The following is a 24,341-nucleotide window of genomic DNA, read 5'->3' as shown; positions in this document are numbered from 1 at the left end:
TAATTTTATCATAATAATAAAATAAATAAATAAAAATAAATAAAAACAAAACAAAACAAAATATCTAAGAACAAATGGTTAGACTTATTATGGAACTTACCGAAGCTCATAAACATGATTGTTTTCGTAGGGCTCCATTATCTTCTTACATTTATCTTATTTACCTTTTTTGTTAATTATAACATTAGTAGAAGACCTATGTGTATGGCAAATCTAGATGAACTTATCAAAAGACAGGCAAAACAGTATTGTGATCATACATTACTTTTGAAATGTATGTAGTGTGATTGTGAATATATGCATCGCGTAAAGAGATTGAAAGTATATGCATTAGAATGTTAACAAGTGATATTTCCAGGATTGTGAGTGATCGAAATTTCTTATTTTTAAAATTTATCTGTATTTTCTACAATGATGTGAATTATTTGTGCTATTATAACTATTTAAAATCTACATTGTTTAATTGCTAACAGTTAAAATATTTTATTCGTTTTGTTCTAGTCCATTTTCATGTTATAGAAATAAATATCATGAAAATGCCCATTTCAAAATGGAGGAACAGAGAGTAAGAATTATGAAATTAATTTAGCTACCGTTATGTGTTGAAAATAATTTAGCATATCTCACCATGATGATCCTATTTATAATGTTATTTCTTTTGATTATTCTAATTTTTAAAATGTGTTTTACAGCTGCAAGACCGTACTCAGTTCAGTGACCGGGACTTAGCCACTCTTAAGAAGTACTGGGATAATGGCATGACCAGCCTTGGCTCTGTATGTAGAGAGAAAATTGAAGCAGTTGCAACTGAATTAAATGTTGACTGTGAAATAGTTCGGGTAAGACACTTTTAACGATTTTCATGGTGTAATTGATGAGTATCATAAATGAAAGCTTTAAAAAATTATATGGAGCACTGTAAATAATACTATCAGTAAAGTGAAGAAGATAACCCACATAATGAGAGGAAATACGTTCAGATCATATATTTTATAAGGAACTTGTATCTACAGTATGTAAAGAACTCTTACATCTCAATAATAAAAGGCAAATGATACAGTTTAAAAAATGGGCAAAGAATTTGAATAGACATTTATCCAAAGAAGATATACAAATGGCCAATAAACAGACAAAAATATGTTCAGCATTACTTGTCATTATGGAAATTAAAACCACAATGAGATACCTCTTACTACCTACTATGATAGCTAGAATAAAAACAAACAAACAAACAAACAAACAAAAAACAGATAACAAGTGTTGTCTAGGATGTGGAGAAATTTAAACCATTATATACTTCTGGTGAAAATATAAAATGTTTTAGCCACTTTAGAAAACACTCCTCAAAATTTTTAACATAGAGTTATCATATGTCTCAGCAATTCCACTCTTAGATATATACCCAAAATAAATGGAACGTATATCCACTCAAAAGCTTATACATGGATGTTCATAACAGCATTATTTACGAGAGTCAAAAAGTGGAAAAAAAAAAAACAACAACAAATGTCCATCAAGTAGATGAGTAATCAAAATGTGACATATGAGTGTAATGGAATATTATAGAGACATGTAAAGGAATGAAATACCGAAACATGCTACAAAATAGATGAATCTTAAAAACATTGTGCTAAATGAAAGAATTCAGTCACAAAAGACCACAAAATTTTGTCATTCTGTTTATTTGAAGTGTCCAGAATAGACACATTCATAGAGACAGAAAGTAGATTAATGGTTGCCAAGGGGTGGGTGTAGCTGGAAATGGAGAGTGACTGCTAATGGGTCTAAGGTATTTTTTGGCATGATAAAAATGTTCCGGAATTAGATAGTGATGATTGTTGCATAACTCCATGAATATATTAAAAACATTTTTATTGTATACATTAAATGAATTAATTATATGGCATTTTAAATATATCTCCATTTTAAATATATCTCCATTTTAAATATAACACTTTTAAAAATTACATGAAGTGATCTGAAATATATGTAATATATTATGTAATGAATGATAGATTGAAAAATTATATTAGTCATGGGTACATTAGTTTACTTTCTGTTTGAAAGATGTTGATATACGATTTAGATAGTGGCAGTGGTGTACTGGTAAGTATTTAACAATCAGCTTTAAGGAAAAGCATATGCTGATTTCCCTGGTACAAAGATTTCCACCATGGCTAATTCTATGATTCATTCAATGTGGAGTTCAGAAGTGATGCCAAAAATTGGCTCTTATGAGCAAATATGAATAGGCTTCAGCTCACACTGAAGGGTCATCCCAGATTATAAAGAAGGAAGTACTATTGAAGAACAAGAGACAAAACGCAGAGCTCTTCTAGAAGAAATAAAGCATTTCATTTTCTCTTGCATACGTGAAGAAAGAGGGAGACGTTTAGGGAGAAGTCATAGATCGCAGCTTTCTCAAACACTCATATGTGGAATAGAAAACTGAAAGCAACAAACATGACAAACAAACAGAGACTCATGGACACAGACTGTGGATTAGTGGTTACCAAAGGGTAGGAGGGAGGAGGGAGGTAGATAAGGATAAAAAGGAGTCAAATATTTGGTGATGGAAGGAAATAAAACTTTGGGTGGTGAACACACAATGCAACATGCATATGACGTATTATTGAATTGTACACTTGAAAACTTTTGGTTTTATTAACAAGTATCACCCCAATAATTTTATAAACAAACAAACAAACAAACAAACAAACAAATAAATATCTCAAAATACTGTCCTGTTCAAAGTCCTACTTTTCATTTTGTTAGGAGCCAGGTAAGAAATCAAATTAAATCCTGTATTTACTGTGTATGCTGTGTTACATATACTAACAAGGAAATAGAGAAACATTAGACACCTTTCGTATTTTTAAGGCACTTGAAATCTAGCTAGAGGGATGACACAAGAATAGAAATGAAGAAAGAGAAAGTGGAGTGGGATCATGGTATGAGGAACCTAAGCAAAAACTAAGAATAGAAAAATGCAGAGTATGTGTTTTTGTTCTAATTGTCATTCTTAAAAAAAAATTAAATCAAAGTTATACATGCACATAGCTGAAGGATTCAAGTTCTGTAGAACTTGCAGCAAAATCATCATTCTTCACTCCTTCCTTCCTATCATTTCACAACGACCATAGTCAACCAATTTCCACCTTTTAGATGATACCTTTGGTATTTACTTCCATCTGTTAATAATGTGCTGAATTAATTAGAATTAGGCTTTGCTGTGAGTAACAGAAAGACTCTAAATAACATTGGCTTAGACAAGGTATTTCAATTCCAAGTACAAGTCCAATTTAGAGCTGGCATGGCAGTTCTGCCCTGTGAAGTTGTCAGAAGCTTTTGTGCCTTCCACCTTCCATTCTGCCATCCCTAAAATGTAGCCCTTGTCCTCAAGGTCCAAAGTTATGTCATTTATAGTACAGATGGCATGACAGAGATGGGGAGAAAGAATGGACATTGTGTACCAGCTATCTTTTAAAGGAGATTCCCAGAAACTGCCAGAAGACACGTTCACTTATATCCCATTGTCTAAGATGACACACATGGTCATACTTAATTATGAGGGAAGCTGCAAATGTAGTTATATTGTGGGATGCCATGTACCCAAGCTAAAGTTCTATTATTCTGGAAGATAGAGAAGACAGATATTGAGGAATACCAGCATCTATCATCTGTTTTTATTACTACTTTTTGATTTTTCAGTGCTAGACATTGTTGATTGATTTTCCACTATGAAATTCGAGGCTTCCTCCCCCGCCCCAAGTCTTTCAAGATCTCTTCATTGATTTATTCACCTACATGTATACTTCTCTTCTCATTCTCCCAGTATAGTTATTTTATATTTTGATTAATGTTTGATATTCAGTGTTAACATTATTATGATTATGTAAATGTTTCCACATCTTAATTATATAATATTTTATTATTTGTCTTTTTATGAATAACATTATTTTTTTCCCTCGGAGTTTATTATTTACTTAGTTTTATTTTTTGTATGTTTGTTTGCTTAATTTTCTAGTTACTTACTACTAATTTATCCTGAAACTCTTCCTCAGTTGTATACACCCCCTCCCAATATATTTATACACATTTGGTAATGTAACAATTTTATCATCTTGAAGAATCTTCTCCTGGAATCTCTGATCTGGTACAATCTGTATTGGCTATTCTGTACTCAGAACACAACTGTAACCTTGAGATTTCCATTTTTAACATGTTTGTCTTTTTGCCATACTTTCTGTAAGATATCCTCAAGTTTATCTTCCAACTTTTCTACTTTTTTTTTTATTTTTGTTTATATTCAATCTGCCACTGACAAAAATAAACACCATGTGCTATGACAGAAGCTTTCAGGCACCATGGGCTGCCATAAGGGCTCCTTGATATCCTGTACTGCAGGACAGAGGAGACAGGGACAGAGTGTTCCTAAAAACATACTCTTTAAAACTGAAAGATAAGATATCCACAAGGTTCCTACCTAGGATTTTCTTCAATACCATCAGGTTTTCGACATAATTATTGTTAAAAAAAATAATAATAATGGCCAAAGCCATTGATATTGGGACTCTCAGCCATTGATATATACAATGCCCTTAATCCCTGCAGAAAGTCCTAACATACAGAAAAAAAAATGTGATACCATTTTCTTCTTGCTTAAGTCTAGGTATAACTTCTACTACAGGAAAGAATAAGGAATTGCTTACTACCCTTTTGTTTCTAGTAATTTCTCAAAATGTAAGCATGCCCATGGCAGCGAGAAAATTTGAAAAGTTGATGTGTTGAAAGAGGACTTCTTCTGAGACTGGCCAAGATGGCATAGAAGCTAGATGTTGTACATGCCTCCTCTTGCGACCACATCAAAATTATAACAAAAATACAGAACAATCATGACTAGGAGTCGCCTGAGGTCTGGCTGAACAGAAGCCCTACAACTAGGGACAAACATAAGAAGTCACCTCAAAACTGGTAGGAGAGGTGAAGATGCGAAACAGTCCAGTCCCACAACCACGTGTGGTGATCGAAAAACGGGAGAGCTGTCTTGACTGCAGAGCTCCCTCTCCCACCTGGGGAGTGAGGGGTCCTGGCCCCACACTGGGTCCCCAGCCCAAGGTTCCTGTGCTGTGAAGAGAAGTCCCCATGATCTCTGGCTGTGAAAAACCAGCAGAGATTGTGGCTAAGTGAGAGGACTGCAGTAGTCACAGATGTTCCTGTTAAAGAGACTCACTCACTCTGAATTCCAGCACTGGATCAGCTGCTCAAGGAGAGCCAAGGATATACGGGGAGACACTGAGTTGTCAGGCTTCAGGGCAAGGGCTGGAGGGGCGGCTCTCTCCTAGACAGAAGTGCTGGCAATATCCATTGTTTCTTGGTTGAGCCCTCCCACCTCCCAGCTTGCGGATGCAGGCGGCCACCATACCTGAGTCTCAACCAACCTGGATAACACAGGTCACTCCACCCAGGGGATTCCCTGAGATTCTGCTTCTTCCAACCTGTGGGCCCACCCAAGCCACCTCCACTGGTTTATTCCATACAAATGGTCTGCATCAGCTCATGCTATGGACTTTCCTAAAATCTCTCAAAAGCTCACAAAACCCAAAGAAGCATCATCTGGTCTTGGCATGCCACATATCTTCTGCTGAGCAGCTCCAAGCCCAGCACTAGTGGCAGCTAACCTCAGTTTCTGGCTTGGCCTCTCGAGGCATCTATAAACCAAGCATGGGAGGCAGCCATATGCAGATTGCTTGGTAACTCTTGCCAGGTGGCCCAGAAGTACACAGGCTGTGGTTGAACTTGGCCTGCAGCTGGGCTCCTCCCAGGAAGCCCTTGGCCTGCTTCAACCTGCTATGGAGTCAGACCACCACCTAGGGCTGCACCTGAGGAGGACATATCCAAAGGACAGACAGGGCAGGCACCAGAGCCCTGCTAAAGTGAATCCTGCTCCATAGGATCAGTACCTCCCTGACCAGTCCTCAATACCAATTAACCCAAGGGTTAATCCCTCCCATAGACATGCAAACAGCAACCAAGGCTCAACTACACCAAGAGGGCACACATAACTCACACAAGGGACACTCCTTGAGCACCTCACTCAGGTAACCAGGAAAGATTGAGCCACTGGGCTCCACAGGACACCAACCACATAAAGCCACTCTACTAAGACTGGGAGATTTAGGAGCCTTACCTACTAAATAGAAACAAACATGGGGAGGCAGCCACAATGGGAAGACAAAGAAATATGTCCATGAAAGAACAGAACAGAACTCCAGAAAAAGAATTAAAAGTGGAGACAAGCAATCTAACAGATGCAGAGTTCAAAACACTGGTTATAAAGATGCTCAATGAACTTACGGGAAAAATAGATTAACTCAGTGAGAACTTTAACAAAGAGATAAAAACATAAAACTGGAGATGGAAAATATAAAAAGGAACCAGTCAGAAATGAAGAATGCAATATCTGAGGTGAAGAGTACATTAGAAGGAATCAACAGATTAGATGAAGCAGAGGCTCAAATCAGCAATTTAGAGGATGGGGTAGCAGAAGACACCCAATCAGAACAGCAAAAAGAAAACAAATCCAAAAATATAAAGACAGTTTAAGGGGCCTCTAGGACAACATCAAGCATGCCAACATTCACATCACAGAGGTACCAGAAAGGGAAGAGAGAGAGGAAGAAATTGAAAACCTATTTCAAGAAATAATGACTGAAAATTTCCCTAACCTGGTGAAAGAAATAGACTTACAACCACATGAAGCTCAGAGAGTCCCAAACAAGATAAACTCATAAAGGCCCACACCAAGGCACATCATCATTAAAATGCCAAAGGTTATAGACAGGGAGAATCTTAAAAGCAGCAAGAGAAAAGCATTTAGTTACCTACAAGGGAGCTCCCATAAGACTGTCAGCCAATTTTTCAACAGAAACTTTGCGGGCCAGAAAGGCTCAGTACAAAATTTTCAAAGTGATGAAAAAGAAGAACCCTACAACCAAGATTACTCTACCCAGCGAAGCTTTAATTTGGATTCAAAGGAATGATTAAGAGCTTTCCAGACAAGAAAAAGCTAAAGGAGTTCCTTACCACCAAGCAAGCATTACAGGAAATGTTGAAGGGGTGTCTCGAAGAAGAAAAAAAAAATGTATCAAAAATATGGATAAAGGATGTCAATAAGTACATATCTATCAACAAGTACCTCAAATGATAAAGGATTAAATGTTCCAATCAAAAGATAGGGTAGCTGAATGGATAAGAAAACAAGCCCCTTACATATGCTGCCTACAAGAGACTCACTACAGATTAAAAAACACACACAAACTAAAAGTAAAGGGATAGAAAAAGATATTTCATGATGGACTTAAAGGGCATTGTGCTGAGTGGGGTAAGTCGATTAGAGAAAGACAAATGCCATATGATTTAATGCACATATGGAATCCAAAGAACAAACTCATAGATACAGAGAACATTTTGAGGATTACCAGATGGGAGGGGGTTTGGGAGGCATAGGTGAAAAAGGGAGAAGGGATTAAGAAGTACAAAATGGTAGTTACGAAATACTCATGGAAGTACAAATGATAGCATAAGGAATGTAGTCAACAATATTGTAATAACTATGTATGGTGTCAGATGGGTACTAGATTTATTGAAATGATCACTTTGTGAGATATACAGATGTCTAATCATTATGTTGTACACCTAAAACTAATGTAATATTGTATGCCAACTATAATTGAAAATATATATACATATATATATAATATATGTATATATATATATGTATATATATAATTAAAAAAAGAGGGCCTCTTCTGTAATATTTGGTAAATTAACTCCAATGAAGAATATGTTTGCCACATAAATATATTCTTGAGATTTCACAAGAAATTATGTAGATGTTTTTAAGTCTAATAAACCTTCTACTTATTGATCACTAAAATGAACTTTGCCTCAGGAACATTCTAGTTATTGATCACCAAAATGAACTTTGCCTCAGTTAACCATTACTTGTGGTATTATTTGAAAATTTTAGATGCATGTTTCTTTGTTATATCCTATACTTCTAAAAAATCTAAGAAGCAAACAGCATATTTTATTCTGACCATATTGAGTGCTACTATGGTCATATATTCCTTTAACTTTGAATGTCATTCCCAGGTTAGTGCCTATTATTTTTTGACTTATTCATTCATCAAAGGTAAACTAAACACCTAGTATATGCCAGAATTCTTCTAGTTGCCATGAAAAGAATACAGGTCTCCTAAGGAACTTACAATTTAGCATGGTCACATTTTTTTTTTTAATATCTGTGCTTCAGTTAACAATAAGTGGAGATAATATAACAGAAGGTTGTTTTGAGATAATATATGTGGTAATAAGTATAAAGCACTATAAATTCTCAATAAATGTTTGAGTTTCCTCTTCTTTCTCTCTATAGTTCAGTTTAATGCCTACCCTTTCCATCTGTATTTGGATTATAGCAAACACATGTCAAAATTTACTTCTGTGTGGTCAAATATTTATATAAACAACACATTTAAATGATTGAAATACATTTCAAAGGACAAATAAATTTCATGAAAACAGATATACTTTTTTACATTCTAGATTATGTTTATTTTCCAAGGAGCATGGTTAGATTTGAAATATCTTTAAATAAAAGAATGTTTTTCACTTATACTGTTTTTGCTTTTCTTTTTGCATTGGATCTAACCCTCCACCCCCAATGTGTGTGCAAAACAAATAATAGTACTCTGTTAATTACCATAGACCTTGACTCAAAGCTGGTGGGTATGTTGAACTTGAATTGCATGCTCTTATTTTAAGAAAAAAAATGGAATAGGTAGAAGAATGGCTTGCTCAAGGTCACACAGCAAGTCAATGGCTAGAGGCCAGATCTCTTTATTACCAGTTTAACATTATTTGCATTTCTGCTTCATCAGTATATGGTTTGTCATAAGAATTAACTTGCATATTTCTTAAAAATACAGTCACCCCATCTTACCAGACCTACTAAATCATGATTTTCAAGGAAGGATCTGAGAATGTGTATGCTTCCTTTCTAATAATTCTTATAATCAGGTAATTTTGGAAAAGACTTCACTACACAATGTCATTGTGGCTAAATATTCTAGGTGGATCTTCCTTTCATAATACTTGGTCATATATTGTAATTTATATTTTCTTGTCTCTTTGCTTATTGTCTATACTTCTACTAAATTGTAAGTTTAAATTCCATGAAGATATATATCATGCTTGCTTTTTTACTACTGTATTCCCAGCACTAGAACAGTACTTGGTACTTAGTTCACAGTTGATATTCAGTAATATTTGTGGAATGAATGAATGTTTAATAGAAATGTGTGTCCTCTGTGTATAGCATACACAGAATACAAATATATAATAAACATTCAAAATAACAGCAATTTAAAATATTGTTTCATTTTATTTTAATAGAAATATACTTAGAAGTGTATAGGACTTGAGAGTTCTAATTTCTAATACCCATTATATTTGTGCTGTCAATATATAAGAGTTCTGGTTGGAAAGATATAGTATTATTCTATAGATTTATGAGCGTCGTAGAGGGACAAAGATTATCTAGGGAACTGAAAATTTGGAAAACAATTTTCTCACTTTTTAGTTTCCTCAAATACAAAATATGAGGCCCTGAGTGATAAAATAATTTGCTCATAGGTTATATAAAATGGTTGAAAACTGCATATTTAAAAAAAATAAGGGTGTTTAATTTGAAACACAGAAAAAATATTCTTTACGTAATTGATAGCTGGAATGTAGAAGAGGGTTTGGGGATGAAGTGAAACCAGAATGAATATTTGGAACAAATGCCTAGAATTAATAGAGCAATAGATATTGGTTCAGTTTAAGGGAAAATATTTAAAAAAAAAAAACAAACTATACACAAACTGGACTAGGGAACCTTGCAAAGTAATATATTTCATATTGATGAAGTTTTCATGCAAAGACTGAATAGCCACCCATCTAAAATGTTGAAGAAGGGACTTTTACATTGAATGAAACTTTAGATTACTTGGCATCTAAGATTATTTCCATCATCTATAAGTCTTTGAAAATGTAAAAAATATATAGCATTGTGTTTATATATTGAATAATTTCCCAGTGCTTTCCAATTTTCAGGACTATCCAAAGAGAAACTATTTTAGCCCTACTATGCAATAAAATTTCACATAATATCAATATTCATACCACATATTATTTCACCTTCATCACTGTACATTCCATAATCACTCGTCTCTCCCAAGAAGGATATAAAAGAAGTTGAAGATGCATAGAAACAGGTTTCTACATTTTGTTTTCTTCTCTCATCATAAACTTTTTTGACACAAAGGAAACAAGAAGTTCCCTAAGGAAACTAGTTCTTTTCTCCTTTTGCCCACATCATCATTTTCACAAAGATCAGAACTAGGATTATTATAAAAGAGAAGATTCTGCCCTTAGAATTTGATAAGCATCAGTATTCAAAGAGTGGAAACAGAGAAAGTACATGACAATTTCATGGAGCTTTACTAAGAACTTGTGGTTCTTTACTTTTTCTGAAACTTAGCAGTTCATTCTCAATGAGAACATGTAATGGGAAACTGAAATAGAACTACACTCTTTAAACTAGTATTTCCCCTATGAGAGAAGTTAGCAAAGCTAGGAAAAGTAATATCCAGAAATATTTTTTTTTCTTTTCTGCTGGGTAATTTTCACTTGGGAGTCTACAAAACAAACTGTGTGTTTCAGACTTCACATTGACTACTAAATACGTCCAAGGTACTGCATTTCCTGAATTTGAAGGGACAATGCCGCCAACAAATATAAAGAAAATTAATTTTCTTGAGTTAATTGAATAGTTCTGTTTTCCCCTGCACACTTTTTTCAAAATCTTACCAAATATAAAGTTAACTTCATTATTATTTTTATTTACATTAGAGAATATCTAAAGTGGCTTTGTATTCATATGGACCTTGTTGTATAAAGAAATTCTACTCAGTATACAAAGAAAGGGTATCATAATCAAATTTAGAGCCAAAAATATTAAATGCTATTGAATTGCTTTCTTCACTAAAAGAGAATATACAGGTTTTGAGAATTCTTCTTGCACTGTAGATTGGCATCGCAAAACTATAACAGTTACAAATTCTAGTAATATATAATGAGCTTTTTGAAGATTGAATGAGAAATTTGAGAATAAAATTGGTTTTAGACTGCTGCTTCCAAAAAATGGAGTACACATAATTTTTCCTAATCTTCCCACTAAGTACAGCTAAAATCTCTAGACATTACCTATAACCAATGTAAGAAGACTTTGAAGGTTGAAAGAAGTTACATTTGTTAGGAACCACAGGACCTGAGGAATGACACAGTAGTGAGTTTCTTGAGTTTTCTTTACGCCTCATATACCCCAGATTGGATATTTGAGAAGCGAACAAGCCAGAAGCATCAATAGGCACAAACAAACAAACAAACAAAAATCCAAGAGAAGTCTGTTTTCTCTTGCCAGAGAACCAAGAAAAGGACAACTTAGCAAGAAAGAAAATGTTTAGACAATCACCTCTTGACTCCAGCCAAATACCACAGAAAAAAACTGCTACTACACACCACCCCTACCAGAAAAGGCCAAATGGAGGACTCATACATGTGCCGTCACCAGGCCACAGCTAGATACCCCAACCACTCACAGACCAATGTCAGAGAAGAAAGAGGCAGAGCTGGACATTAAAATCCCTCCACCTTCCTTCCCCTGCTATTTCAGTAGACTTTCACCCCACCCCCACCTAAAAGTAATGAGGAACCCCCTATCTCATTTAGGTAGTGTTAGAGGAGACCTAGTGGAGATAGTGGGGACCCAAGTCCACTCAAGAGTGAAAAGAATCTCCTCATTCATCCAGTGTCAATGGAAGCCAAGTCGAGAATCTGGATTTCCATCCCCTTGTGGAAGTCTGTCAAAAGATAGATGATATATAGATAGACAGCTATATAAATATATCCTAGAGCAACCACTAAAACATTATACTAAGAGATACAGAACAAAATTTTATAGATAAATCAAAATGGAATTCTAAAATATGTTCAATAACCCATAGAAATGCAGGAGGGGAAAATACAAAGAACAAAGCAAAAATAAAATGATATGCATAAGCCATAACAGAGCAATAATTGCATTAAATTTAAATGTCCTGCGGAAAATCGATGGATGAGATATACCACATAACAAATCAACAGATAAAAATCACATGATCATATCAATAGATGCAGGAAAAGTGTTCAACAAAATCCGGCATCCATTTATGATAAAAACTCTCAGCACATAGACAATAGACTAGTGGTTACTAGAGGGTAGGAGGTAGGGGAGAGGTAGATGGGATAAAGGGGGTCAAATATGTGGTGACAGAGAAAATCTAACTATGGGAGGTGAACACAGAGTGTAAACATATATATGCCTTATTGTTAAAGTGTACAGCTGAAACTTTTTGGATTTTGTTAACCAATGTTATCATAAAAACAAACAAACAAAAAATAGATAAATAAAACTCTCACCAAAGTGAGAATAGAGGGAACATACCTCAACATAAAAAAAGTCATATATGACAAACCTACAGCTAACATCATACTCAATGTGGAAAGGCTAAAAGCATTTTCCTTAAGATCGAGAAAAAGAGAAGAATGCCCACTTTCACAACTCCTCTTCAACATTGTATTGGAAGTCTTAGCCACAGCAATAAGACAAGAAATAGAAATAAAAGGCCTCCGAATTGTAAAGGAAGAAGTAAAACTCTCGCTATTTGCCGATGACATGATACTATATAGAGAGAACCCTAAAGATTCCACTAAAACACTGTTAGAACTGATCAATAGATTCAGTAAAGTAGCAGGTTACAAAATAAATATTCAGAAGTCAGTGGCATTTTTATATACCAATGATGAACTTTCAGAAAGAGAAATTAAGAAAACAATCCTATTTACAAATGCATCAAAACAATAAAATACTTAGGAGTCAAATTAAACAAGGAGGTAAAAGTCCTATTCTCAGAAATCTATGTCATTGAAAAAAAAAAAGAAATTGTAGAAGATACAAATAAATGGAAGCATATACTATACTCACAGGTAGGAAGAATCAACATTACTAAAATGGCCCTACTACCCAAAACAATCTACAGATTCAAGGCATTCCCTATCAAAACGCTAATGGCATTTTTCAGAGAGCTAGAACAAATAATCCTAAAATTTATATGGAACCATAAAAGACCCCAAATAGCAACAGTAATCTTGAGAAAGAAGAACAAAGTAAGAGATATCACACTACTTGATATCAAACTATACTACAAGGCTACAGTAATCAAAACAGCATGGTGGAGAAATGGGCAAAATGGTGTGGATGACAGAAGTTTCTCTCTTCCCCTCTTGCAACCATATCAAAGTTGAGATGGAAACATGGAGCAAACAGCAAGCAGAGTTGCCTGGCGGACTAGTTGAACAGAAGCACTACAACTAAGGAGAGAAATAAGAAATCACCTGCAACATTTGGAGGTAGGAGCGAGTGAAGACACGAGTCAGTCCCTGGTGGCTGAGTGGGACAGAGGCTATGGCAGCTGCAGCCAGCAGCTGCAGACACTTCTTAAAGGGGCCGTGTTCACGACTGGATTTTCACCATTACAGACTGCTCTGAGCACGAGCACCTGGTCGGCCACTCGGGGGTCACCAGGGATTTATAGGGAGACACTGAGTTGTCCAAGTGAGGGCTGGAGGTGAGTCTTTCTATCAGGAAGAAGTGCTGGAGGTATCTATTGCTCCTTTTTTGAGCCCTACCCCCTCCTAGTGTGCAGACATAGTGCTGCCATACAGAGGCGTCATCAAACTGGATAACAGAAGTCACTCCGCCCAGAGGATTCCCTGAAACTGCATCTGCCCCAGCTCACAAACCCATCCAAGCCACATTCAGTTGTGTCCTCGGCACGTCTTCTGACACTTGCTGAGCAGCAGCAAGACTCATACTGGTGGCAGCTGACCGCTGTTTCTGGTGTAGTTTCCTGAGGCAACTATAAGCACAGTTATCTGTGGATTGCTTGTTGAATTTTAACAGATGACCCCGGAGGGGCACAGGCTAGGGCTAAACTTAGCCTGCAGCTGAAACCCTCTCAGAACTGTGCCAGTGGACACCTACTAGAAAAGCCATGTTGATAAGACTGGAAGACTTAGGCACTTTGCTTAATACATAGAAACAAACACAGAAAAGCAGCCCAAATGCGACGACTAAGAAGCAGAAACCATATGAGAAAACAGAACAGAGATCCAGGAATAATAGAGTCAAGCAATGTAACAGATGCAGAGTTCAAAACACTGGTTATAAAGATGCTCAATAAACTTACAGGAAGTGTGGATGAATTCAGTGAGAAGTTTAACAAAGAGATACAAAACATAAATATGGAAATGGAAATTATAAAAGGGAACCAGTCAGAAATGAAGAACACATTATCTGAGATGAGAAGTATATTAAATAGAATAAACAAAGGAATAAACAAAGTGAATCAAGAAGAGGATCAAATGACCTATATAGAAGATGGCAAAGCCAAGGACACTCAATCATAATGGCAAGAAAAAAGAAGCCAAGACTATAATAATAACTTAAGAAGCCTATGGGACACTATTAAATGTAAAATACCCATATCATAGGACTATCAGAAGAAAAACAAAACATCGAAGAGCTATTTGAAGAAATAATGATGGAAAACTTTCTTAACCTGGTGAAGCAAATAGATATAAAACTCCAAGAAGCTAAGAGAGTCCCCAAAACCAGGAACCCAAAGAGGCCTATACCAAGACACAACATAATTAAAATTCCAAAGAATAAATACAAAGGGAGAATCTTAAAAGCAGCAAGAGAAAAGCAGTTAGTTCCCTACAAGGGAGCGTCCATAAGACTGGCAACTAATTTCTCAAAAGAAACTCTGCAGGACAGAAGGGCTTACCACAAAATATTCAACATGATGAAAACCCAGGATCTACAACCAAGAATAATTTATCCAGCAAAGCTATCATTTAGAATTCAAGGACAGATAAAGAGCTTCCCAGATAAAAATAAACTAAAGGAATTCATCAACATGAAGCCAGGTATTATAGGAATTGTTGGAGGAACTTGTTTAAAAAGAAAAAAAACATGTATCAAAATCATGAATAAAGGAGGCAAGAATATACAATGGGGTAAAGACAGTCTCTTCAGTAAATGGTGCTGCAAAAATTGTACAGATACAAAAATAAATAAATAAACTGGACCACCTTCTTACATCGTATACAAAAATAGACTCAAAATGAATTATGACTTAAATATAAGACCCAAATCCATAAAACTTCTAGGAGAAAGAATAGGCAGTAATTTCTCCGATATTGCTACTAGTAATTTCTTTTTAGATATATCTTCTCAGGCAAGGAAAATAAAAGAAAAAGTAAATTGGACTACATCAAACTAAAAGTTTTTGCAGAGCAAAACAAAACATCAACAAAACAAAAGACAATCGACTGAATGGGAGAAGATATCTGCTTATGATACATCTGATAAGAGGTTAATATCCAAAATATATAAAGAACTCATACAACTCAACGACAACAAAAAAAGAAAAATCCAATTAAAAAATGGGCGGAAGACCTGAACAGGTATCTCTCCAAAGAGGAAATACAGATGGCCAATAGACATATGAATAGATGGTCGGAGTCACTAATCAATAGAGAAATGCAAGTTAAAACCACAATGAAATATCACCTCACACCTGTCAGAACCACAAGTGTTGTCAAAAATATGGAGAAAAGAGAACCCTCATACACTGTTGGTAGGATTGCAAACTGGTACAGCCGCTATGGAAAACAGTCTGGAAATTCCTCAAAAAGTTAAAAATAGATATACCTTTTGACCCAGCAATGCATTTCTGGATATTTATCCAAAAAATCCAAAACAATAATTCATAAAGATATATGCACCTCTATGTTCATGGCAGCACAATTTACAACAGCCAAGATATGGAAGCAACCTAAATGCCTATCAACAGATGATTGGATAAAGAAGTTATGGTTCATATATACAATGGAATATTACTCAGCCTTTACAAAAAATTAAAATCCTACCATTCACAATAACATGGGTGGACCTAGAGGTTATTAAGCTGAATGAATAAGTCAGACAGAGGAAGATATGATTTCACTTATATGAGGAATCTAAGAAACAAAAAGAACAAACTAATCAAAAACAGGCTCACAAATATAGAGAAAAATCTGGTGACAGCCAGAGTGGAGCAGAGTTGGGGGGCAAGGAAAAATGTGAAGGACTAAAGAAGTACAAATTAGTAGTTGCTCAATGGTTATGAAGATGGGGAGCACGGCATATGGAATGCCGTCAGCATTAATCTAATGGCTAGGTGGAGAGCCAGAGGAAAGAGCAATTAGGGGGATCTTTTTATAAACTATATAAATGTCTAACCAATGTACTGTATACTTGAGCCTAATAATAAAATTTTAAAAAATAGAAAAAAATTAAGTGGTCTAAAATTATCAATTAAAAAACAGAGATTAGCAAACTAGATTTTAAAAGATAACCCAAGTCTATGCTGTTTTCAAGAAATTAAAATATAATGATACATGCAAATTAAAATTAAAATGATAGAAAATTCATAGCATAAAATAGGAATCATTGCAAAGCAAGAATCATACATTAGTATCATATTAATGAATTTCTAATAGAAAAGTGTACCCTCTGTGACACACATACAAACATATAATAATGCACATTTCAACAAAAAGACATTTAGAAAATGGTTGCATATTAGTATTATCATGTTCTACTCCAAAGTAGACTTCAGAGCAAAGAAAATTACCAGGGACAAAGAGAAACATTACACATGATAAAAAGGATCCAACCACCAGGAGACATTGCAGTCTTAAATGTGTATGCACCAAATATCAGAGCTTCAAAATATGTGAAGCGACAACTGATAAAACTGGTGATGAAATCACCCTTTTTCAATAAATAATAGAGTTATTACATAGAAAATCATCAGTGGCATAGAAGAACTCAAAAACACATTCAATTATGGAACAGAATGGAGAGCCTCAACATAAATCATTACATAAACTGTGAACTGATTTTTGACAAGGGTGCCAAGAATACACAATAGGAAAAGGACACTTTCTTCAATAAATGTTGTTAGAAAAACTGGATGTCCACACGCAAAAGAATGAAATTGGACTTTTATCTCACACTATACACAAAAATCGACTCAGAATTAAAGACTTAAATATAAGACCTGAAACCAATAAACCCCCTAGTAGGAAAAAAAAAAAATAGGAGAAAAGATTCTGGACATTGGCCTTGGCAATAATTTCTTAGATATAACATCAAAAGTACAGGCAACAAAAGTGAAAATTGGCAGGTGAGATTAAATCAAACTAAAAAGCTTATGCACAGGAAGGGAAATAACAAAATTAAAAGGCAACCTACAGAATGGGAGAAAATATTTGCAAACTGGTTATCTGATAAAAGGATAATATCCAAACTATATAAGAAACTCCTTTAACTCAACAACGAACAAATAATCTGACTAAAAAATGAGTATAGGAACTGAACAGATGTTTCTCCAAATAAGATATACAAATGTTCAACAAGTATATGAAAACATGGTCAATATCACTAATCAATAGGAAAATGTAAATCAAAACCTGTTAGGATGACTATTAAAATAAAAGTTAACAAATATTGGAAAGAATGTAGAAAAAAGGGAAAACTTTTTTCTACATTGTTAATGGGAACATAAATTGGTGCAGCTACTATGGAAAACCATATGGAACTTCCTCAGAAAACTAAAAATAGAATTAACATATGATCCAGCAAATCCACCTACATATCTAAAGAATATTAATTCACTATCTCGAAGAGATATCTGTACTCTCGTGTTCATTACAGCATTATTCACAAAACCCAATACATGGAAGCAACCCAAAAAATGTTCATCACAAAAAGGAAATCCTGTCATTTACAACAACATAGATAAATCAGGCAGACATTATGCTAAGTGAAATAAATCAGACACAGAAGGACAGATATTGCATGGTACCACTTATATGATGATTCTAAATAGTTATAGATGCAGAAGGTGGAATGATAGTTGCCAAGGTATGAGGAGAGGGGGAAACATGGAAGTAGTACTCAAAGTGCACAAAGTTTTAGTTATACAAGATGAATAAGTCCTAGAGATCTGTTGCATAGCATAGTGCCTATAGTCAACAACACTATAATATATACTTAAAAATTTGCTAAGAGGGTAAGTCTTAACATAATGTTCTCCTGGTTCATTCATGTTGTTGCAAATGACAGAATTCCCTTTTTTTAAATTCTGAAACATTCTATTGTATGTATATACCACATTTTATTTATCCATTCATCTCTTGATGGAAATTATTTCATAAAATACAGAATTCTAGGTTGGAAGTGTTTAATAAGCTTATGACATTGATTGTGGTGATGGTTTTACAGGTGTATACTATCTCCAAATTAATCAAGTTGTATACATTAATTATATACAGCTTTTTTTTATCTCCATAAAAGCATACCTTGGTCAATAAAATATAATGGACATTTAGAGAATATGCAACCAAACAAGAGTACCATACATATTCTTTTCAAGTGCCTAAGAAACACATATCAAGATAAACCACATTCTGGACCATTAAACAAATATCAATAAATTGAAAAAAAAATGAAATCATACAGCATATGTCCCTGGCCACTACTGAACTAAAGTAGAAGACAATAACAGAAAAATAGCAGGGATGCCTCCAAGTTCTTGGAAGTTATATAACATGTCTCTAACTAATCCACAAGTCAAAGAGGAAATCTCAAAATAAATTTTAAAATACATTGGACTTCCGGTTTCTACTCTGTCATGTGAGGAGCTTGGAGTTGCCACTTTTTCATACCAAGCAAAAAGCTGACCAAACTGAAGAATCAATAATTCTTATTAGATATATCAAGTACATTAGGTCATAAGGTAAACATCTACCCCCAAATTGGAGAAATAGGCAGGTGAATATAGAGGATCGCAATTTACTTAAGCAGAACCCCTGTAGTTATCAGTACTGTGGTAGGAAAACCTAAACTGTACTTGACAAATTGCTGGAGGTTCCATGTGGACAAGTCTGAGAGTTAAAAACTTCACATGTCCCATAATAGGGGTACTCTCACACTTTTGTGAGTTTTACCATCAAATAATGAAATCTTATTCAATGGTAGGAAAAAATGAGCTATCAAGCCATGAAAGATATGGAAGAACCTTAAATGCCTATTCCTAAATGAAAGGAGACAATGTGAAAGGCTACATACTGTTTGATTCCAAGTATATGACAATCTGAAAAAGGCAAAACAAACAAACAAACAAACAAACAAACAAAAAAACTAGAGACATTAAAAAGATCAGTGATTTACAGAGACTTGTGGGGAGGGAGAGAGGGATGAATATATCGAGCAGTGGGGATTTTTAGGGGAGTGAAACTACTATTTTGTATGATACTGTAATGATGGCTACATATTTATCAAAACCTATAAAATATACAATGCGGAATGAACACTGATGTAAACTCTGGACTTAATGCTATATTACTATGAGCTCATCAACTGTAACAAATGCACCATATTAATTTTTTAAATAATTAATTGATTGATTGATTGATTGATTGCTTTTTCCCCTTTTTAATCCCCACCACCGCCACCACCACTTCCACCCCTGACTTATGGATGTTGCCATTTTCCCCTTAAGAACTGGTAGGAAAAAATGAAGGTGGGGCGTCTCCTCCCACATGCTCTCGGTGTGCAACCAGGGCCTGGCGCCACAGGGGCCTGGCGCCCCCTGGGGCCTGGCCAGTGACTCCACCTGGAGCACGAACCCAGGAACTTATGTATATAAAGCAGACGTGCTAACCACTACACTATGGAGCCACCCCAATTTATTTATTTCTTTATGGTGACATTCATTAACAAAATACAATAAATTTCAGCTGTACACTTTAACAATAGGCATATATATATTTACACTGTGTGTTCACTTCCAATAGATAGATTTCTTTCTCTAACCACATATTTGACCCCCCTTACCCCATCTAACTCTCCTATCCACCCTCCCTCCTCCCCTCTGGTAATAAATAGTTTATTGTCCATGTCCATGAGTCTCAGTTTGCTTATCCAGTTCATTTGTTGCTTTTAGGTTTACATCCCACATATAAGTGATATCATGTGGTTTTCAACTTTTTCTACTTGGCTTATTTTGCTTAGCATGATTACCTTGAGGTCCATCCATGTTGTCACAATGGCAGTATTTCATCTTTACTTATGGCTGAGTAGTATTCCATTGTATATATGTACCACAGCTTCTTTAGCCAGTCTTCTATTGTAGGACACTTCTGTTGCTTCCATGTCCTGCCCACTGTGAATAATGCTGCTATGAACATCAGTGTGCAAATATCTTTTCAGATATGAGTTTTCAAGTCTTTGGGGTAAATACTCAGTAGAGGGATTGCTGGATCATATGGTAGATCAATTCTTAGTTTTTTTGTTTGTTTGTTTGTTTGTTTGTTTTAGGAATCTGCATACTGTTTTCCATAGTGGCTGTACCAATTTGCAGTCCCACCAACAGTGTATAAAGATTCCTATTTCTCCGCATCCCCTCCAACACTTGTTGGTACTTGTCCTGTTAATAACAGCTATTCTAACAGGTGTGAGATGGTATTTCATTGGGGTTTTGATTTGCATTTCCCTAATAGCTAGCAATGTTGAGCATCTTTTCATTTATTTGTTGGCCATTTGTATGTCCTGTGGGGAGAAGTGTCTGTTCAGGTCCTCTGCCCATTTATTTATTGGATCATTTATTTTTGTTGGTGTTGTCATTATTGAGTTGTTTGAGTTCTTTGTATATTTTGGATATTAGGCCCTTCTCGGAGGTGTTACTTGCAAATATATTTTCCCATAAGGACGATTCTTTCTTTACCTTGCTGACAATTTCTTTGCTGAGCAGAAGCCTTTTAGTTCGATGTAGTCCCATTCATTTATTTTAGTTTTTACTTCCCTTGCTTTTGAGGTCAAATTCATAAAATTCTCTTTAACTCCAAGGTCCTTGAGTTTCGTTCCTATGTTTTCTTCTATGAATTTTATTATTTCAGGTCTTATATTCAGGTCCTTAATCCATTTTGATTTAATTTTGGTGTGTGTTGATAGACAACAGTCTAGTTTCATTCTTTTGCAGGTGGCTTTCCAGTTTTCCCAGCACTGTTTATTGAAGATGCTTTCCTTTCTCCACTGTATTTTTTTGGCTTCTTTGTTGAAAATTATTTGCCCATATAAATATGGCTTTATTTCTGGACTTTCCATTCTGTTCCACTGGTCCATGTGTCTTTTTTGCTGCCAATACCATGCCATTTCGATTACTGTCGCTTTGTTGTATAATTAGAAGTCGGGCAGAGTGATTCCTCCAGCCTCATTCTTTTTTCTCAGGATGGCTTTGGCAATTCGAGGTCTTTTGTGCTTCCATACAAATCTAATGATTTTGTTGTTGTTGTTGTATATCTTTAAAAACTGCTGATGAGATTTTGATGGAGATTGCATTAATTCTCTATAGTGTTTTAGGTAAAAAGGTCATTTTAACTATTTTGATTCTTCCAATCCAAGAAAACAATATCTTTCCATTTCTTTGTATCTTCTTCAATTTCTTTTAATAGGGTCTTATAGTTTTCATTATATAGGTCCTTTACATATTTTATTAGATTTATTCCTAGGTATTTTATTATTTTTGTTGCAATTGCAAAAGGAAATATTTTTTTCCACTTCTTTCTCTGACGCTTCATTTTTAGAGTATCGAAATGCTATGGATATTTGAACATTGATTTTGTTTCCAGAGAGTTACCTGTATTTGCTTATTGTTTCTAGTAGTGTTCTTGTGGAGTTTTCAAGGTTTTCTACATAGAGAATCATGTCATCTGCAAACAGTGACAGTTTGAGTTCTTCGTTTCCTATTTGGATGCCTTTTATATCTTGCCTAATAGCACTTGCTAGGACCTCTAATGTTATATTGAGTAACAGTGGCGATAGTGGACAGCCTTGCCTTGTTTCTGATCTTAGAGGGAAAGTTTTTAGTTTTTCACCATAATATATAATGTCGGCTGAGGATTTGTCATAGATGGCCTTTATTATGTTAAGGTGCTTTCCTTCAATATTGATTTTGTTAAGTGTTTTGATCATAAATGGATGCCGTATCTTGTCAAGGCTTTTTTCTGCATCCATTGATATGATCATATGATTCTTATTCTTTATTTTATTTATGTGCTGTATCACATTAATCATTTTGTGAATTTTGAACCATCCCTGTGGCTCTGAGATGAAGCCCACTTAATCATGGCATATAATCTTTTTAATATATTGCTGTATTCAGTTCACTAGTATCTTATTTAGGTTTTTTGCATCTGTATTCATGAGAGATATTGGTCTGTAGTTTTCTTTTCTTTTGTTATCTTTACCACGTTTTGGTAGCAGGGTAGTATTAGCCTCATAAAATGAGTCGGGAAGTATTGCCTACTCTTCGATTCTTTGGAAGAGTTTTAGGAGAATAGGTATTAAAACTTCTTTGCATGATTGGTAGAATTCACTGCTGAAGGCTTCTGGTCCTGGACTTTTATTTTTTGGTAGTTTTTTGATCATTGTTTTAATTTCCATACTCCTGATAGATCTATTTAGATTTTCCAGTTCTTCTTGATTCAGTGTAGGAAGTTTGTGTTTTTCTAAGTGCTTGACCATTTCTTCTAGGTTATTAAATTTGGTGTTATATGATATTTCATAGTATTCTTGTATGAATCCTTTGTGTCTATCATGATTTCCTCTCTTTCATCCCTGATTTTGTTTATTTGTGTATTTTCTCTTTTTTCTTTAGTGAATCTAGACAGGAATTTGTCAATTTTATTAGCCTCAAAGAACTCTCTCTGTTGCATTTATTTTTTCTATTGTTTTTTTGTTTGTTTGCTTGTTTTTAATTTCATTTATTTCTACTCTAATTTTAATTATTTATTGCTTCTACTGGCTTTAGGCTTTATTTGTTCTCCCTTTTCTAGGTTTTTGTTTTTTGTTTTTTGTTTGTTTGTTTGTTGTTTTTTTTTATGATGAAACTTTAGGTTGTTTATTTGGGCTCATTCTTGTTTTTGGAGGTAAGGCTGTAATGATAGGAATTTTCCTCTTATGACTACTTTTGCAGTGTCCCAAAAGTTTTGATCTGTTGTACCATCACTATCATTTCTTTCTATGTATCTCTTAATCACTATTTTTCTTCTCTGACCCTCTTATTCTTTAGTAGCATGTTGTTTAATCTTCATTTATTTGTGGGTCTTTCCGCTTTCTTTTTACAGTTGATCTCTAGTTTCAAAGCATTATGACCAGAGAATATGGTTGGTATGATTTCAACCCTCTTATATTTGTTGAGGCTGTCTCTGAGCCCTAGTATGTGGTCAATCCTTGAGGATGTTCCATGTGCAATAGATAAGAATGTATAAGCAGCAGTTTGGAATGAAAGGCTCTATAAATGTCAATTATGTCCAGTTGGTCTAATGTGTCATTTAAGGATGTTATGTCCTTATTGATTTTCTGTTTGGGTGATCTGTCCATATCTGACAGTGGGATATATAGATCCCCTATTATGATATTTTTTTTGGTCTGTTTTTCACTTTAGTCCTGTTAGTAATTGCTTTATATATATCGGGGCTCCCTGATAGGGAGCATAGATATTAATAAGTGTTATATCTTCTTGGTGCATGATTCCCTTTATCATTATGAAGTGTCCCTCAATATCTTCCTTTACTAATTTTTTTTTTATTTTGAAGTCTATTTTGTCCGATATTCATACTGCTACTCCTGCTTTTCTCTAAATGCCAATTGCTGAAATATCATTTTCCACCCTTTTACTTTGAGTCTATATTTGTTTCTGTAACTGAGATGTGTCTCCTGGGGTCAGCATGTGGTTAGGTTTTATTTTTAGATCCAGTCTGCAACACTGTGCCTTTTTATTGGTGAGTTCAGTCCATTTACATTTACAGTGATTACTGAAATATCAGGTCTTCTTAATTTAGCCATTTTATATTTTGCTTTCTGGTATCACAGTGTTTCCATTGCTTCCTTGTCCTTGTATTTCTTTTTTCTTTATTTTGGTTGGGTTTTGTGGGTTTTCCCTCTGGTTCTTCTTGTTTTATGTTATACTTCAGTTCTGAATCTTTGGTATGTAGTTGCCATTACGAATATATAAAAGATA

At 34.8% G+C, this 24,341-nt stretch overlaps 1 protein-coding gene across 1 annotated transcript in view; it reads left to right on the top strand.

Moving 5' to 3' along the window:
• Nucleotides 1–24,341, top strand: part of HDX (highly divergent homeobox) — a 180,034-nt gene that overhangs the window by 122,825 nt on the left and 32,868 nt on the right. The window contains exon 5 of the mRNA XM_011361148.1: nt 693–839. Coding sequence (XP_011359450.1) covers nt 693–839 — 147 coding nt within the window. The remainder of the gene's footprint in view (nt 1–692; nt 840–24,341) is intronic.

This window comes from Pteropus vampyrus, unplaced genomic scaffold, assembly GCF_000151845.1.
Source record: "Pteropus vampyrus isolate Shadow unplaced genomic scaffold, Pvam_2.0 Scaffold63, whole genome shotgun sequence".
Classification (NCBI taxonomy): domain Eukaryota; kingdom Metazoa; phylum Chordata; class Mammalia; order Chiroptera; family Pteropodidae; genus Pteropus; species Pteropus vampyrus.
The sequence above is the reverse complement of the archived record's forward strand: the minus strand, read 5'-3'. Positions and strand labels throughout refer to the sequence as shown.